Source organism: Pezoporus flaviventris, unplaced genomic scaffold (genome assembly GCF_033815535.1).
Source record: "Pezoporus flaviventris isolate CSIRO_AGI_PZ_B2104156 unplaced genomic scaffold, CSIRO_AGI_Pfla_v1 ptg000013l, whole genome shotgun sequence".
Classification (NCBI taxonomy): Eukaryota; Metazoa; Chordata; class Aves; order Psittaciformes; family Psittacidae; genus Pezoporus; species Pezoporus flaviventris.
Window position 1 is genome coordinate 36,001,534 of NW_026892561.1, and position 18,952 is coordinate 36,020,485.

The window sequence follows — 18,952 nt, forward strand, 5'->3', positions numbered from 1 at the left end:
CACCAAAGCAAACAGGAGCAGGGAGTGGGGGGAGGCAAGGAGGGTGGTGGGTGGGAAAGACAACATATAAAGGGAAATTGCATGTGCCCGTCCTGTGTTTGTATTTCACATTTTCCACAAGGCTCATGAGTGCAAGATGAAGCTTTTCTTCTTAAGCTGCTTGATGGTTTCTTGCTGTTGCCAAGTCGGGGCAGTGAAGAGGGAATACTACATTGGCATTATTGAGACAGAGTGGAACTATGCACCTGGCAATACCAATATCATATCTGGACGGCCTTTTGCAGAAGAAGAGTAAGTAGAACAGTTTACACTGGTTGGCTGATTTTACAGCATTGTCTGCGTTAAAAGCAGGCACTAAGGACAGACTGAAAGCCTGGTGAAGGCAGAGAAGTGAATCCTGTTGGTGTCAGGGAATCACAACAGAATTTTGACTTTTCCTGGCTTCCTTGAAAACTGCATTCCAATGCTCTGCTAATTAAAAGCATTGGAATATATGTAGTGTTTTTGTGAATTTGTTGTGGTGAAATGTTTGCTAAGTAGAGACAAGAAAAAGACCCTGAATGTCTAATGATATTTAATCTTGAATGGCTAAAGTCCCGGTGCTGAAGAGAAGACTGCTGTTATATTTTTATGTGCAGAAGTCTGACAAATTTAAAACTTTCCTACTGGGCACAGGTTTCCTTTTCAGATACTCACTGTTGGCAGTGGTTGTTTTCACTGGTGCAGCAGCACAGCCGGATCCTTCCACCCACAGTGGAGGAGCTGGGTTGCTTGGTACAAGGCAAGGAGGTTCCTGTGCAGAGTCAGAGCAGTCAGTAGGATGAGGATAAGTGCGGTGAGGAGAAGGGGAGCACCTGACGGTATGAATGATCAATAAAGAAAAACTCAGATACAAAAAGCATCAGAGAAATAGCTGAGAGAGAAACAAAGTTCCTTTTCTTTCAATGCCTTTAAAATGAAATAGGACAATATTAAAATAAAAACAATGAAGAGAGAACTCAGAAATTAGAAAAATCTCCAAACTTTAGTTCTCATTTAGTTTGTAGATGAGGGATTAGGAGATTTCCTGTGGTTTGTTTTCTCTAGTGAGAGCCAACAATCTCTCAACCATAATCTGCTGCTTCATCAGGCATGGAACAAAGCAGTCAGCTTTTTTTTTTTTTTTTAACTCATAAACTGAGTGACATTTAAGACACTGCCAGTGGTGCAGCAGGCTGAGAAATGGTGCGACATGGCATTGTGTCTGAGAATTGCAGAGCTGTCTCGTAATACAGCAAGCTACCGCTCTTCACTGCACTTTCACTGCATTTCCCTGCTATGTGACACCCTGCAGCTTGCTAAATTAATTGCAGTTTTTCAGTAGTTGCATGCCTGCTATGAAGCTGGTCCCTGTTATCCTACTTTTAATTTTCAGCTTTTCTGATTCTTCTTTTTCACCTGAACCCTTCAACTATGAAGATCTGCTTGTATGGAGATTGATATTTATAGAGGCAGGGAAGAGCAGGAGAAGAGAAAAAGTGGTGTACCTGCTAGGAGGAATTCTCTACAATTAAATGGTAGCTATTTAAACAGTCCAAGAAGAGCCATAATATATTTGTTTGATTTAATTTGTGGCTGAAAAGCTTCAGGCTCTCACTTTCAGTGACAGAGCTTCTGCAACAAAGCTTATGTTCTCCAAGTTTCAAGGAACTCTGAATTGGCATTTTAATTATACTTCAGATCTGTGCTTGCCAAGGTATAAGCAATTCACAGAACTGTAGAATCACAGAATGGTTTAGGTTAGAAGGGAACTTAAAGACCGTCTAGTTCCAACCCACTGTCCTTCCACTAGACCAGGTTGCTCAAAGCCCCATCCAACCTGGCCTTGAACGCTGCCAGGGATGGGGCAGCCACAACTGCTCCGGGCAACCTGTGCCAGTGCCTCAGCACCCTCACAGAGGAGAATTTTTTCCTTATATCTAATCTAAATCTCCCCTCTTTCAGTCTAAAGCCACTCCCCCTTGTCCTAGCATCACATGCCTTTGTAAAAAGTCCCTTTCCAGCTTTCATGCGTGCCCACTTTAGGTATTCTAAGGTTTCCCCTTCCCCACATGCTCAAACAATGCTCAGCTTTGTAGGAAATATTTTGCATTTTCTGACAGTATTAACTTGCTTCAGAATGCAGCCTGCTGGGAGTATAAAACCAACTTGGCTTTGTTTATCATCATGTAAGATGAGAAATCAGGAGGCTGCTGAACTTCAGGCAGTGTTGCTCTATCTCCTGGGATTGCCTCCTCCTGCAGTAGGTTTACTTTCACAGCTAGTCCTCATAGCGTGGGCAGGGAACTGTGCAGGAGGATTTGTTGTTAAAGACACTCTAGAATTTGGGCTAACAGCATCAACCAAAAGTAGTGCTACTGGTTTGAAGAGCCAACGCTGGCAGTTTCTCTTTCCATTGTAGTTAGAAAATACAAGCATTTTTCCCACAAAGATAACTCTTCTCAGAGAGCAAAATATTTAATGAAAGGTACCTGTCCCCTCAGCACAGGCAAAGGTTGGCTCCAAAGCGTTCCCAGTTGATAGTTTTCAGAGACACCTGGTGACCCCTCACCTTTGGCTACTGGTGCTTGAGCAGTATATCCATGATAGGTACTCACTTCACTTCCTACCACATCTTCATCAGTCTTGTCTTAGCCATGGGTTAGGCTGTTTCCTTGCTAATCGAGCCTGGTTTTTTTATATAAATGTATAAATTGCATCAAATACCCTTATCTTCAGTCTACAAAATAGGTATAAAATATTCAGGTTAGTGCTTAGCATGTAATCTCTACATGGGTGCCTAACTCTTCACAATAAGAAGCATATTTGCTCCAAAACACATGTAGTTGTGCACAGTGCTACTGAGGCATGGTCTTATATTTGAGACTATACTAATTAATACCATTCAAATATAAAATTAGTAGCTGACACTAGAAATGCATTTGTGTGTTTTCTTTACAGGCAGGCTGGAGTCTTTCTCAAAAGAGGACCACATAGGATAGGAAGCACTTACAAAAAGGCTGTCTACACTCAGTACACCAGTCATTTATATGATGTGGTAGTCGACAAACCTTCCTGGCTGGGGTTTTTAGGCCCTGTCATTAAGGGAGAAGTTGGAGATTCCATTATTATACATTTGAAAAACTTTGCTTCCAGAAACTACACGCTGCATCCACATGGTGTAACCTACACAAAGGAAAATGAAGGTAAGCTTGAGTCCATTCTGTGCCAGGATTTATACAAAGTTAATCATTCCTCTGGATGTGATACCCTCTCATCAAAGAGAAGACTGGTCAAATAAATAAAGATTTAAAACAGGACACAATAAATGTACAATAAGAGCTAAGAAGTTTGATAATTTATCAAAAGTGAAATACGAATACAAAGTGGATTTCATAAAGGTGGCAATTTTAGATCAATATTCCACCTGAAGTAAGACTGTAATTATATATGAAATACAGAATTGAGGATTTCTAAAGGAAAAATGGATGCTTTCACGAACATCTGAATAGTGATAACTTACAGTTCCAAATTCTTAGCGCACAATTTGTATATATTGTGTGTAAGATACCCAAAAATTTCTTAAAGTGGAGAAACAGCTACTGCTTTAGTACTAAATTGATGAGATAAAAGTCTGACACACTTCAAGATGTTTTGTAGGAGTACTGTCTGGATTAGCGTCGATTTGCCCTTGCAATAGCCTATCGTGCCACACTCGGGTGGTGGGGGATTTTCTGTAAAAGAAGGCACCAGAATATGGCTGTTGAAAGTTTTTTTAGTGGGCCTTAAGAAGAATGTGCGAATTGTTGAGAATATGATGTTGTCTCATAAGCAATCTTTAAAGTATTTTCATTAGAAGAATTTATGAAGTATTAGCCATACAGCTAATACATGGCTTGATACAGATACATTCTGTGGGAGCAGAACAGTGTGTTTTACACCAGTACACACACTTTTTGGAACAGTGTTTAATTATTTTTTTTGTTGCTCTCATTCCAGCAACACCAATACTGCATATGTCCCTAAGGAATATTTTAGAACATTGTCTAAGATTAATATTTAACAAATGCTTTACAAATATTTGGATTGTTATCTGTTTAGCAGAAGTACATAGTGCCCTCCTAAAAAACAAAAGACTAAATTGAACATGCTGTTAATCAAAGCATTCCCATGAGATTCAAAGGCAAATGACAAGACTCATGAAGAGAAGAGAAAGATCCACTCACCTGATTTTAAACATTTTTAAAGGTTTTGTTTTTACCTGTATTTCTATGTTCAGTCTATTTCACTGCAAAATGTAGTCAATGCTAAAGTGTGGCAAGTGCTATCCTGACAATATATAGTAAATGTGTTCCGTTGACGACGTTGTGTGGCATTCTTCAGGTGCCTTTTATCCTGACAACACCAAAGATTTGCAAAAGAGAGATGATGCTGTGGAGCCTGGAAGCCAATACACATATACATGGGACGTGACAGAAGATCAAGGTCCAGCTAAGGGAGATGCAGACTGCATAACCAGGGTTTACCACTCCCACATAGATGCTCCAAGAGATGTTGCCTCAGGGCTTGTTGGGCCTTCAATAATTTGCAGGAAAGGTAAACCATAAATGAGTAAGTAAATACATATGCAAGGTGATTGTTAATGGTTATTGATAAATATCAGAGAAATAATTTACTGGAAGAGAAGAAGATTACAGCTAATTCTGAAATAGCAGCTTTTGGTCTTCTCAATTAGCTGCCTTTCCATAGTATAGGAAATAGTTTGATTTTGTGTGCGACAGCAGATATAATTTGCAGAATACTTTGTCCACTAATCCATGAGAGTGAGATATGTCCATGCTAATAATGCAAAAGGATGTGAAAATACAGATATGAGACAGATTTATTATAATCTTAGCACATGTCGTACTTATTCTTAGTAATTTCATACTATCAAAACTAGCTTTTGTTTTCTGAGTGTGTCTGTAAGCTTATGTGTATACTCACACTCTAGAAAAGTAACTGTGAGTGTACAAAATAAGCAATAAACAGTGACCAGCCCTAATGATGTTACACCTTTAACTCATGAAAAGATAATGTCAGTTGGCAAAGACTTTGAATATACGGTTTTCTCTTTCAGATACAATGAATAAGGGCACTGATAAACACTTTGATGATGAATTTATCCTTATGTTTTCTGTGATGGATGAAAATCTGAGTTGGTATCTAGAGGATAATATCAAGACATACTGTTCTGAGCCTTCCAAAGTTGACAAAGATGATGAGGACTTCCAGGAAAGCAACAAAATGCACTGTGAGAGAACATTATATAAAGATTACTTGTCACTGATATGGTGAAGTAATAATTTTATGTCTCTTTTGAAGATGAGCTGTAAATAGGTTTGTTTTGTTTGTTTTTTTTTTAAGCAGGGCTTTTTCTTGAAGGATTAAGAAAGATCATTTAAAAAAAAAAGTGATGGCAAGTATTGTGCAATGAAACTTTTGGAGTTATGATGTAAAATTCTTAGGGGCCAAGAATCTCCTTGCCACTGTGTCTCATGCAGTCTAAACAGAGTTGTATTACTTTGTTCTGTTTCTTAGCCCTGAACTCTGTACTATAATATTGCAGTTTAGAAAAACAGTTTAGTGTGTGTGTCAAAAAAGAAATTACCTTTGCCTCTGGCATGGATTCCAGAATCCTAGCAGGAGCTACTAATCATGCAGATAGTTGTGCAGATGAAGTGGGTTCACTTTCAAAGGTGCAGAGTTTTGTTTTGAGCTTCTTTGTATTTTGAGTAATAAAGCAATGGTTTATGACACCTGCTTTCAAAGTAAAAATTCTATGGTCTTTGAAAGTAATTGTAATAAATAACATTTCTTTTAGCAATCAACGGGTACATGTATGGATACCTCCCAAACCTCACAATGTGTGCAGAAGATAAGGTAGAATGGCATCTTTTTGGCATGGGTAATGAAGCTGATATCCATTCAGCCTACTTCCATGGACAGACCTTAATAGAAAGGCATCATCGAGTTGACACCATCAACCTCTTCCCAGCCACATTTATTGAGGCTGTCATGATACCAAGGAGTCCTGGGGAATGGATGCTCAGCTGCCAAGTGAATGACCATATTGAAGGTACAGAATAAGTTCAGATCAGATTTTATTTTTTTAGGTTGAGCTAAGAGTTTTCCAAGTCACTTTACAGTATTCCTGACAATACCTGGTCATAAACCAGACGATATTCTCCTCAAGGTAACAAAACTCTCATAGTAATTGAAATACCTAGAAGTGTATTAGATGGGCTTGAGCATGTAGCCACAGAAATCAAGGAAATTGTTTTCTGTAATGGAAATTGTTATCAGTTGGCAGGAATTGGCACAGCTGCAGTTTTACAAGCCTCAACTTTAGACAAACAATAGCATGATGTTGCCAACAAAAAAGTTGGGGCTCATTCCAAGTTTGGGCAAGGGGCACAGGGTAACTGGCCTGCTGACAAAGACATATTCTGGAAAGTGCACTGGCTAATAAGCAGAGATCATCTGAATTTCTCTTCCCTGTATCTTTCTCTGTTTCATAGGATCATAGAATGGTTTGGATTGGAAGTGACCTTAAAGCTCATCTAGTTCCAACCCCCCTGTCTTGGAGGGTTTCCAGTGTTTTTTGATAACACTGGAAATTTTTGATATGAAATACTTAGAAGCTAATTTCACTGTCTTACATGATCCATATCCCACTTTTCCATGATGTATATCCCTGTGAGTTAGAGAAGCTATTTGTCACAAAAGTGGAAGGACATAAAACTCAAAATCATTCTCCAAGGTTTTAAAATTCTGATGTAAAAAAGGAGTATGTTTAACCTACAGATTCAACTACACAGAGGTTATAAGTTTTGAAATAGCTATTATGTCAAGCAGCATCCTCATGGTTGAAGCATCCTGTACAAGACATAAATCCTGCAGATTGGCCTAATCCTGAGCTGTTAAAGAGCTCTCTTTTTAGTTTATTTATATGTCCATCAAGCAAATTTGCTAACATATCTACCTCCTAGGGTGCAGAGACATAGGAGTTTCACAAGTAAGCTGTTGATTAGATTTAGATGGAAGATTGTCAGTCTGGTAGCACCTGGCCCTGACTGAAGTGCTGACAGTACTGTTTCCACTCCACCCTGATCTTCTCTGTAATTACCACATCAGTTGCAGCTTTACAAGCAGGATGCACTTTACCACAGCAGTCTGCCTACTGTAAATAGCATAGTCATGTTTCTAAATCCTAGCTCATTTGGCATGCATTCTTTTATATAATTCATTTTCCTTTTCATTTGTTATTTGCATATCCATCAGTGGTATGGGAATTCTCCAAGGAAGAGAAGAGCTATTGGAAGCAGGGAAAGAGAAAAGTTCCTTCTCCCTAGTTTTCTCTACCTTCTCATTGTTTTCCTAGGTGGTATGCAAGCCCTTTTCAATGTAAAAGACTGCAGGAAATCCACAACAGATCACAATGAGAGTACAAAGATAAGACAATACTTCATTGCTGCTGAAGAGGTCATCTGGAATTATGGCCCATCTGCAATAAACCATTTTACTGGACAAGAATTAATTACTGACAGGTAAATGCTTCTAATTAAAGTAGTTTTACTTTCCAAGCAATATTGATATAAACATGTTAAATAAGGTAAGCCATATGGTAGAATTAACTTTTAAGGAGAATTTCTCATTGTTCTCATCTTTGCTTAAATACTAATGCTAGGTTAAATATCAGACCAAATTATGTCTATTGTTTTCCTTGTCATCTTGCTATAAATTTTTCTGTAATGTTAGTAATTTCACTGGGATGAGGATGAATTGTAATATTATATATAGGCAGTGACCTCAGATGGTTTGAGATGGTTGATTATTCTGAGTTAGAGAACATAGCTAGGAATTCATCATTGTATCCTTAGCTGATAAAAATGATGCTAATGGCATCTCAGCTAGTAAACAACTTGCACGAGATAGCTTTGCCCTTTGCTCTGTGTTTACATATTTAAGACCTGGGTCAATTGACCGAATAGATTGATTCTTCAGATTTTTCATCTGTGAGTTAAAGAATACTCACCCACTTCACAAGGAACATGGCACAGTTCATTGCTTGAGTAAAACATCGCTTGTGAAACATTGAAAGGTCCTTTTATGAAGTCTGAAAGTACAGATTAAAAAGTGTAAACTAAATCTTCCCGCTTTCTATTTAGATGTTACATATTCTTGATGTTCATATCTACTGTTGTTGAATTATTTGTAACTTAATAAAAAGAAGAGTAAACTTCAGGTTACGACATGTTGACTAGAAATCATTGTTGATGAGTCTCAAAGCATGCTGGCTTTATAAGAGCAACACAGCACTGTGTCCTTTTCTTAAGGAGAAGTTAGTGAAGGACAATAGAATCTTGCATGTCCTTATGTAGGACTGCATATAAGTGTGCAGCCAGCCCACTGAAAGGAGAACTGAAAGACAAACTGGGCATGTCATTATGCCTCAGATAATAGGGTTGAGGTCCTGACTGTCTTTGTAAAGCTGAGCATTACGACTTGAACTATTTGCAACTACTGAAATTTCTTTCACACAGTGAATCTCACGTATTTTTTGAACAAAGTGAGACAAGGATTGGTGGCTCTTATAAAAAAGCCGTTTACAAAGAATACACAGATGGTTCTTTCACTGAACATAAAAAAAGACTTGCAGAGGAAGCACATCTTGGACTCTTAGGTAAGATATCTAAAATTATTTTGTGTCAAATATTTATGAAAGTAAACTACCAATTCCACTGGCAAGCCAACAGTGTCCTTCCACCTCTGAAGGAGGGGCCCTAGTCTCTCCCTGCCTCCTGCAGATGCTGGTGCCTGTGGCTTCCTCCAAGAGACAGCCCCAGGGTGTAAGAAAGCTCTTGAAGGCAATGCTGTGGTGACCCCCAACTTGCCTGTGGGAATATGCCACGGTCTCTGAAGGCCTAGGCAGGTCTAGCCCTGTTTATGACCTGTCTGCTTCTGGCATGGCTCCGGACTGAGTTTGAGGTTGGTACTAGTGTCTGTAGATTCCGAAGGGAGGAACTGTCCTGCATGTCACTGGGCCCCCATCAGGAATTGGGAATGGAACATACCAGCTGCTGCTGGGCTGCTATGTGATTCAGGCCATATGCCAGGGACCTAGTCTGTGGCCACAGAGGCCCAGGGGCAGTTCCCCATGCGATGGGAGAAGCAGCCAGCCATTGATTGCTTTAAGCTCATGATGGCCTATACCTCACTTGATAGAAACATCTTGTAATTGGACTGTGTGCTCTTTTCTAGGACCTGTTATCAAGGCTGAAGTGGGTGAGAGCATCAGGGTGACCTTCCGAAACAATGCCAGCCACCCGTTTAGCATTCAGCCCCATGGTGTGAGTTACCGCAAGAGCGACGAGGGGGCATGGTACGGTGCTGCCTCCAGAGGTGCGCCTGCAGATGGGAATCTTTCAAGCACCAGGGAAAAAGCTGTTGTACATGTTAATGTGTTAATGGTGATAAAATTGTAAACAAATTTCATTTGGCAGAATTCCTAATGTTGAATTCTATAATAGGTACTGAATCTCCAGCTTCTCATGTGAGTCCTGGTGCTACGTTTACATATGAGTGGAATGTGCCGGAAGATGTGGGCCCCACAGATCAAGATCCAGACTGTTTAACTTGGCTTTATTACTCAGCTGTGGATGCAGTCAGGGACACCAGTTCTGGCCTTGTGGGTCCTCTCCTGGTGTGCAGGAAAGGAGCTCTGCTTCCTTCTGGGAAACAGGTCAGTCAAAGAAGAAAACGGGAAGCATTTGCATCACTGTAGCTGAGTCTTAGTTCTCCTCCTGAATTGTGCCCTCAGGGCCTGCCACATTTTACAACCACTCAGCACCTTCTCCTCTCCCCATCAGTCTCAACTATATGCTCAGGGGAATAAATAACATGAAGGAAGTGGGTTTCGTTGTGTTTGGTGATAGTTTTTTGGGTTTTGGTTTGGGTTTTTGGTTTGTTTTGTTTTGCTGTTTTTTTTTTTTTTAACCAAGCAAAATCAGTCTGGCTGCAGGTAGACACTGTTGTGAAACCACCATTGCAGTAAGCAACCACTGGCGTTCAAGTCAGCTAGGATGAGAATGACTAGAAAAGACCAAAACACACATTTGTTTCTGGAGGTGGTTCCTGCTGATAGAGTGTTCGCAGCAGGTATCTGGTCACCAAATACAACAATTTGAGAGCTTTGTGATTATCAGAATGAAGTATCAATGTATGCATCTATTGTACTTTGTGAATTATACATTATTATGTGCACAGATTTTTCCCCTGACATTTTCTGTTCTCTCATTTCTATTTTCCTTTGTGCTATTTCTTCTCAACAGAAAAATGTGAACATGGAGTTTTTTCTACTTGCCACTGTATTTGATGAGAATCTGAGCTGGTACTTGGATGACAATATTTTGATGTTTACACTAAATCCTAGTAAAATTGAAAAAGATGATGAAGACTTCCAAGAGTCTAACAAAATGCACTGTAAGAAAATTATTAATAGGACAAATATTCATTTCTATAATAAGGTTTTTACTTTTGTGATCTCATGTTGGAGTCTGGAAAACTGTATAGTGGCAAAGCCATTTCATTCCTTTCCATTGGGCAGGTTCTTTTCTGACAAGCTGCTTTCCAGCTCTATTTAGCTGAAACAATTCTACAATAGCATCTGCAATCTGACCTTCATAATCTTACCTACTGGCAGCATTCCTCATAATGCAGCCCAAGATACCACTAGCCTTCTTTTGAAGCAGGGGTACATTGTGGGCTTATTTTGTGTCCGTGGGTGAGTGGATTCCTTTACCAGCGCTGTGGCTCCCTTAGAATGAAAATCTTTACTTCTTTTAATAGGGCAGAGTTGAGTTTCACACTGATCACATTTCAATACTGTAGAGATGTCTTTCAAGTTTCCTGTATAGGAATATTTTTATCTTCAGTACCTAGTCCTAATCTTTAAGCGTATTTACTTATGCTTGTTCTTAAATGTTGTGCTCAGGGACATTCCTACTGATTGCAGAGCCTTGAGCATTCATTGGCACCTGTGAGGCCCAGGCTTTGAAAACTTTGCACAAGAGTAGCTAAAACCCACTTCAGATTGCCTCTGTTGTGTGGCTGGAGGGTCTTGCAGGGCATAAAACAGGTTGCTTTATGTATTCTGAATACTTAACAGCTATAAAACAGTGGAAGTTCCAGCCAGTTGAGTCAGCTACCTGTGCTTTAGACGTTGAAAAGGAGAACAGTTAGTGATTGTTTTTAAATACTGGGTTTGAAAAGCTTTGCTTGAATTGATTCTCTAATTTTGCTGATGTAATGAAACTTATTATTGACAGTCTGGGGCATCACATTACATCTGAAGTGTGTATTATTTAATCTGTATTGCAGAATTAAGTAATGTGTTAATCAAGGTGGGTTTTGCTTCCTCAAATCTTCTACAGCCATTAATGGTTATATGTATGGAAATCAACCTGGTCTTGAGATGTGTAAAGGAAGTGTGGTTTCCTGGCATTTGATGGGCTTGGGGTCAGAAGTTGATGTCCATGGGATATACTTTTCAGAAAACACGTTTGTAACTAAAGGAACAAGAAGGGATACTGCAAATCTGTTTCCACATACATTTCTCACAGCTGTTATGAAGCCTGATTCTGAAGGTAAATGTCTTGTTTAAAAATTCTGTTAATAGACTGTTTACCTGTGAAGATTTTATGCTTAGAGACAAGTTTTAAATAGCTGATATTTTGAACCTTTGGATACTTAAACTGTGTATAGCTGTGTTTAAGGACATTAAATTTGTGTTCACAGAGCATAAGTTCCTAATGCTAAAGCCTTGATTTATCTACTTCTGTGTATGCTGAATCTTGCTGCTACAAGTTGCCAGACTACACAAAGAATCGGGGTCGTATATGAGCAATAGCCTGTGTCTCTGTCTCTAAACACTAAATCAATGTAGTTAATACAATCTCAAGATTAGTCATAGATTTTTTCCTCAAGTCTTTATTTCTTCTACAACCTCTAGGAGTTTTTGAAGTGTCGTGCCTGACAACAGATCACTACACAGGGGGCATGAAACAGAAGTACAGTGTGAAACAGTGCCATTGGTGGAATGTGGATATATCTATGTATTTGCATGAAAAGACTTATTATGTTGCTGCAGTGGAAGTTGAATGGGACTATTCTCCTAACAGGACATGGGAATTTGAGCTGTATCAATACCATGAGGAAAGGTACTTTGAAATATATGCAAGGGAAAAGATACAAAAGAGCAAAGGAGAAACTCACTTCTCTGAACCTTTTCCTCCTCGAGGCATTTCTAGACACTCTTTGCATATGTATTTTTAGGGATCACTTGAATTTGTGAGCCTTCCACAGTAATGTTGCCATGTTAACTGTGAGCCAGACAGCATAACATTCATGAAATGGTCTAGCATAGATCTTCTGTGGGGCAGCTGCAGATTTTCATGGATCCTGGACAGTGCCTGCACATTTACTACTTACTGATGTTGGTACAGTCCTTGATGTGGAATGATTAAAATGTTCATTAAGTTGTAGATATGATGACTACTTTGTTCTGATATTTGATTTCTTATAATATGTAACATGTCTTTGTCTCATGTTTTTCTGTACTCTGAGTAAGGTTCTTTTGTACTCCTTTCAGTTTCATTAGTTTACGCAAGATAAATTCATGACTTAATCCATTCACTATGAAGCTTGTCACCTTCATATTCTATTCCCAGTATTTGAATCTCAGTGAGAGAACTGATTGGATCATATAATTCATGCCAATGAGCAGAAGAGACTAAACAATTAACAGCTTAATTTCTATGTGTTCCACCTGTATTTGAGGTTAAAGTAGTAGATTGTAACTGCTTATATTTTTTATTTATTTAATTCTATTTTGTTCTTCAGTTTGATAGCACATTTCCTTGCCCTGCACACCCCAGTGGACTCTGTCATAGTTCTAAGTACAAGTAATACGGACTCTGCTGTTACCACTTTTTTTCCCCACTGTCTCCAGCCCCCATGATCTCAGCAGAAAATCAGTCCTTCATGTTTAATTTCCACAAAGCACTTAAGCTTTAGAAATTTTAAGCTTCATTTCAGATCTACAGCAGTCACTGAAGGCTCTATTTTTTTGTTATGCAAATTGCTGGATGACTTCTTGCAATTTGAAATATCTGCTAGGCCAGGTACTTTGCATTCTTTCAAATACTATATAGACTTGGTCTATTTATAGTGGTTTTTAAACCTTCCATGTTAAGAGAAACCTCCCAGTTTAACAAGAATGCTTTCTTGTTGAAGATACCAGTCATCTATGAGATTACTGTTTCACTGAGCTAGATTTTTGTTTGATGGTTAATTGCCATGCCTGCAAAAAGACGTTTTAAAATACCTGAAGAAATGTACAACATATTTTTTTTTCTTTTTTCCCCCCAGTCCTGGCAATCCATTTTTAAATAAAGGAGACAAATTCATTGGGTCAAAATACAGAAAGGTGGTATATCGCGAGTACACTGATCAGACATTTAGTACTCCTAAAACCAGAACAGAGGAGCAGCAGCACCTGGAAATTCAAGGTATAGTCATCATGAAGTTCAGTTTTGACCTGGGAAAAATGAAGTCAAACAGAACAAGATACTATTTGGACAATACTGAGTATAGTGCACACAAAGTGCTTAAACCTACAAGGAATTGCTACTTTTATTATGGTGCTTTGGGACTTGAGTCTCTACTTTAGATGTCTAACTTCAGCTACTCAGGTTGGCTCATCATAGTGAATGTCATTTTCTGTGTATAGTTTTTAGTTGAATTACAAGCTAATGTTGTGTATTTGAATGCAACCATGTCTTGCTGTCTGCTCTAATCTTTTGTCAAACCAAGTTAATCTTTCTTTCCAATTCAACAGGGCCACTGCTTATGTCAAATATTGGAGATAAAATCATAATAGTTTTTAAGAACTTGGCATCAAGACCTTATTCTATACATGCCCATGGGGTGAAAACAGACAGTTCTGTTGTTGCTGTAACTAACCCAGGTATCAAAGCATTCTTGTCTATTTCTAACAGAATATCAAGCCTTCTAGTAAGGTTTATCAAGCTCTCATGTTAGGGTAGCAGGGAAGACATCATTTTTGTTTGTTTCTTTTGTTCTCACCTCAGGTTATAGTTGTAGAAAAAAGTATTTCTACAATTAAAATGGCCCTGCTAACTATTGCTGTGTATCCTAGGCCTTGGCAGATCAGTAATTTGTTGATGCAGTGTGGCTGCACCTTTCATAAAAGGAAACAGATTTTGCAACACAGGGAGAGATTAGCTTTATGCTAGCTGTTATTTCAGAGGTTCCTCTGTGATCTTTACAAAAGATACAATTGTTTTTATTAAGTATAGTGAACTGGACAGTGCAGCCACCAAAAAAAATTAGTGTCGGCAAAAAAAAGTCAGGGATTTGCAGAAGAGAAATAACAATAAGCTGGCCAGTGCAGTAATTGGGAAGAGGAAGTTCAAGACAAATATCAGCTATAGAGATAACATCTGTTTCGGGATGACCTCTTATAGGTCAGCACACAGAAAACTTCTAAAATTAATTTATATTTCATTTAGGTGAAACAAAAAGGTATGTCTGGAAAATTCCAAAGAGATCTGGTCCTGAGAAAGGAGATGCACATTGCATTGCATGGGCATACCATTCAACGGTGGACATAATTAAGGTAGATGATTAGTAAAATCTAAAGGTTTTTGCTCATTACTTCAATACAAATATACTTACAGCAAGAGAAGTTTGAAACTCTTTCTGCCTTCTCTGTCAAGTTGTTCCCCCTGTTACCATACCTCTGAATTTAAATATCTCTTTGAATAATGCAAGAAAGTCAGGGCAGAATTTCAGTCACAGCCCTTCATATTCTTGTTTCCTGGTTCTGCTGTTTGTGTAGTTCACCTCACTCAGATTTCTGTCTTAAAGCTAACACTTTATAGCTTTCTCAATATCTAATCTGTCATGTGTGGAAAAAATAACACGCAACTGTGGAACATAAATCCAACATTTTTGTACAAGCCACCTGTTACCATGGCTAATGATTTTTAATGTAAATTAAAGGATTCTTTCCATTGTGTCTCAGAAAGCACCAATAAAAAAGCCTCAAGAAGTGTATTTTGAATGGAAACCAAGTTCAAAATCCTAAAGTCTGAAAAGAATTTTGGAAAATAAAAAAGAAAATTAAAAAAAATTAAAGAAAGGCAACAAATTAAAATGGAACAAATGTTTATTTCTGGCAAGAGAAGAAAAAGGGGTAGCTGCTCTTCACAGTACATTGAACTTGATCCATAGGTACCACGTAACAGTCAAGAAATAACCTTGTTTGTCTGGCTACCTTTATTCCCAGATGCTGACAGCTGTAAAAATAGGAAGATTCGTGTCTGGCATTAAAAAATGCTACTGTTTGGTCACATCACGTAATGATATGATTTTTCATTTGTCATTTCAGGACACTTACAGTGGATTAATAGGCACACTTGTGGTGTGCCATAGACATTACTTGCCATCTTTTCACACTAAAAAGAAAGTTCAATTCGCTCTTCTTTTTATGGTTTTTGATGAAAATGAGTCATGGTACTTGGATGAAAACATTAAAACGTATTCTACCAACCCACACCTTGTTGACAAAGAGGATGAAGAATTCCTCGAAAGTAATAAAATGCACGGTATGTTCCAATTTAGTTAATGTAAATCTGAAAACTCTATATAATTATGTATTTGAAAATACTACATATAAATTTGACTTTCTCATCCTCTCTGAATTTTCAGTTCTAGGAAAAAATTCATTCAAAACTGTTTGAAACTGTTTTGGCACTGTTAGTGCCACTGAATGATTGATTTTTTTTTTTTGATTTTTTTTTTTTTTTAACCTATAAAAATGGTTCCATGTTGAAATTTCAGAGGGAAGTAATAAAAATCCTTCAGGAGAAGGAATAAAAATTTAAAAATGACATCTGAAATTTTGATTTCATGTCAGCAAACAGTTGTTCTGGATAAGCTGGAAAGGCGATGTGCGTCCTGGTAAAGCGTACCCTCCACAGAGAGCTGCAGGAAATGCAGATCTTTAAGAACTGCATTATAAGCAAGGGTGTACAGGAAAAAACTTTTAACTACATCTTGCTTTCTAGTTATATATGGAATAGAATCAGACCCATTCATAATATGCTGTCCACTTGTTTTGTTTTCATATACCATTCAAAATTGTTACTTTTGCCTGGCATTGGCTTTCAGATCTTGTATTCCATTAAAGCTTAGAGAACAACACTACACAAAGTTTTATTTATTTTCTGTCTTGCTCTTTTCCTCTCTTTAGCCATTAATGGAAAGGTGTTTGGAAATTTACATGGCCTGACTATGCATGTTGGAGATAAAGTAAGCTGGTACTTGATGGGAATGGGCAATGAAATAGACATTCACACAGCACACTTCCATGGCCACAGCTTTGATTATAAGGTAACAGGTCCTTTTCACTTATTTCTCGCTGGGTTAAGAATGAAAGCTATGGCAAATACCAAGGACTGTAATCTCCAGTGAAAAGTCATGTGTTACAATATTAAGCAGGACTTGTAATTTGACTGTAAAGTTTTTATGCCCCAAACCTGCGTATGACCAATATACAATATACAGAGTATCTGCCAGTAGCATTTGCTGAACAGTGACCTCACAAGATGCTTCGACAAGTGGGCTGTGAATTTTCATGGCTGTGGTAAAACAGGAGCTGTAGTTTTCCTTCATTTCCACCTAGTTGCTAGTTTATTAATCCTTTCAGCATGAAGTGGATATACAAAATGATGTTTCTGTAGAAATGATATGCAGTAAATATCTCTTCACTCAACTGTAAAAAGTGTGGTGGGAATATGCCTAAAAGGTAGCTTAAATTACTGCCACCTGGTTAATGCCACACTATTTAACTATTGTTTCTTCTTGTCCTGAAGCAAACAGAGGTTTACCGGGCAGATGTCTTTGATCTATTCCCTGGAACATTTCAAACTGTGGAAATGACCCCGCGGAACCCTGGAACTTGGCTATTACACTGTCATGTTACTGACCACATCCACGCGGGCATGGAAACAACCTACACCGTACTCCCAAAGAAAGGTAGGAGCTTTTCTAACTCGATGTTCATTATGTTAAAAGATGCAGAATGGGGATCACAAGCATACCCAGAACCAGTTCTGGCATCCAGCAATATTTCATGGCTTAATATTGATGTCTGGGGGCCAGAATTTTGCAAGCTATCCAATCATATTTGCCTCAGTGTTGCTGCTCAGAAAACAGAAGAAGCTAAAGGACTGGATGTTAACTGACTATTGCTTCAGCTTCCCACCAATGAAATAAAAATGACACTTTTATTCAAAAGAGTATTGTGTACCCAAAAAGTGCCACTAGCGTCAGACTCCCTCTCAGTCTTCATTTAAAACAAGAACAGTTAGCAGATAAACCTGAAGTCATATTCCCTAACAGCTGAAGTACTAAAACACTAAAACTGCAGTTTTCTTTCTAAAGGACATATTTCAGCTTTACAGACACAATTACCTTGATTTAGAAATATTTAATGTGGAAAAAAAACCCAAATCTTACCTTTGAAGAATTTGGAAAGTTCTTGTTTCAACAGTTAATCCAGTTTTAAAAGCAACACTTTTCTGTACTCAAAAGACTGAGCATAATAGGTATGTATTGCAGTTAACTGACAGAAAGAGAACAGCAAGAACATCTCAAAATATGTGTATGTATATACACACACACAACTGTATAATGTACGTATCTATTACTAAAGATGCACATTGGAATGTTAAACACAATGTAGTTCTATTTTATAAACCATTGAGATTTACAGAATACATAATAAAAAGGCTGACGTAAGAGTACACAGAAAGAGATGCAGAAACAGACTTTAATTTGTAGAAGTAGTATGTTAGATTTTTTACAACCAGCCATCTAAAGTGCACTAAAATATACCCTTCAATGCATTTTAAAGCTATTCTAAAATCTACTACACAATACCTTGAAAACAGTAGGACTTGTGGCTCTAATTTTCCATTCTGTTTTCCACATGCAGACTATTATTCTTCTGGTGAAATGTGTGTAACAAAAGCTATTATTTTCTCCCTTACAGAAAAACAGTGTTTATTACCAAGATTATTTGATCAGTTCAAGAGTAAAGGTACACGGGCCACACTAGAATGATGAAAACATTTTACCACAGTGATTCTCCAAGCTTTACCTTCAGCAAAGCATTTCCTGAGAAATACCCTCTCCTGGACAATTCATTTCCATGTGTGTTTTGGAAGATTTCATTTGGTGGCCCATGGCTAACAAATGTGCTGTAGGCTAAGACAGCTGATTGGATAAAACAGCTTCTAAGTATCTTTTCCTCTAAATAAAAATAGTAACTTGCAATCTAAACGTATTCTAGGTGATGCCTAGTGCATGTTATTTAACTGCTGAGGGACACAGAAGAGTGAAATGGAATGTACTTTTTTTTAAAAAAGATTGTAAACAACCCTATGTAACAGGAAGGACTGTTTTGGGTATCTGCTGTCACATTTTACTGGTCAAATATACTAGTAGCTATTGCTTTTAAAATAGGAATTTAGTTATCACTTTATGCATAGGTTCACACTTCATACACACACACACACACACACACACACACACACACTATCATGTAACTGAACACCTAACAAAATAATTTATTTCCATTGAATTATTTTCTCATTTTATCCAGTAACATCTTTCAAGATGTTTAAAAGATGCACTGGCTTGAGGGATCATGGTTGCACAAGATGTTTTTGGTTCTCTGTTACGAAAATAATTACAAGACAGACAAAGTTATGCTGAAATAAGCCTGATGAAATTCAGACAGTGA

General features: G+C 38.0%; 1 protein-coding gene across 2 annotated transcripts; it reads left to right on the forward strand.

Moving 5' to 3' along the window:
• The first annotated feature begins 81 nt into the window (after positions 1-81).
• On the forward strand, positions 82-18,563 carry CP (ceruloplasmin). 2 transcript variants are annotated; one of them, XM_061452777.1, is made up of 19 exons: positions 82-291; positions 2,980-3,224; positions 4,402-4,614; positions 5,138-5,311; positions 5,882-6,136; positions 7,442-7,607; positions 8,604-8,743; positions 9,322-9,462; positions 9,591-9,802; positions 10,392-10,542; positions 11,493-11,705; positions 12,071-12,278; positions 13,489-13,628; positions 13,958-14,086; positions 14,652-14,758; positions 15,533-15,749; positions 16,397-16,536; positions 17,019-17,181; positions 17,590-17,753. In XM_061452777.1, exons 1-19 carry the CDS (start codon positions 137-139, stop codon positions 17,622-17,624), a joined length of 3,204 nt encoding a protein of 1,067 aa, XP_061308761.1. In that variant the 5' UTR covers positions 82-136; the 3' UTR covers positions 17,625-17,753. The 2 variants fall into 2 exon arrangements, with proteins under 2 accessions (XP_061308761.1, XP_061308760.1); XM_061452776.1 differs by lacking the exon at positions 17,590-17,753 and adding an exon at positions 18,200-18,563 and having other exon boundaries at positions 83-291.
• Positions 18,564-18,952: the final 389 nt, after the last annotated feature.

Bases quoted from the DNA above. Each gene is read 5' to 3' on its own strand.
- CP (XM_061452776.1), top strand. From the start codon at position 137: ATGAAGCTTTTCTTCTTAAGCTGCTTGATGGTTTCTTGCTGTTGCCAA. The intron at 13,629-13,957 runs GTATAGTCATCA...CCAATTCAACAG, and splicing joins GCAGCACCTGGAAATTCAAG to GGCCACTGCTTATGTCAAAT. The intron at 17,182-18,199 runs GTAGGAGCTTTT...TCTCCCTTACAG, and splicing joins CACCGTACTCCCAAAGAAAG to AAAAACAGTGTTTATTACCA.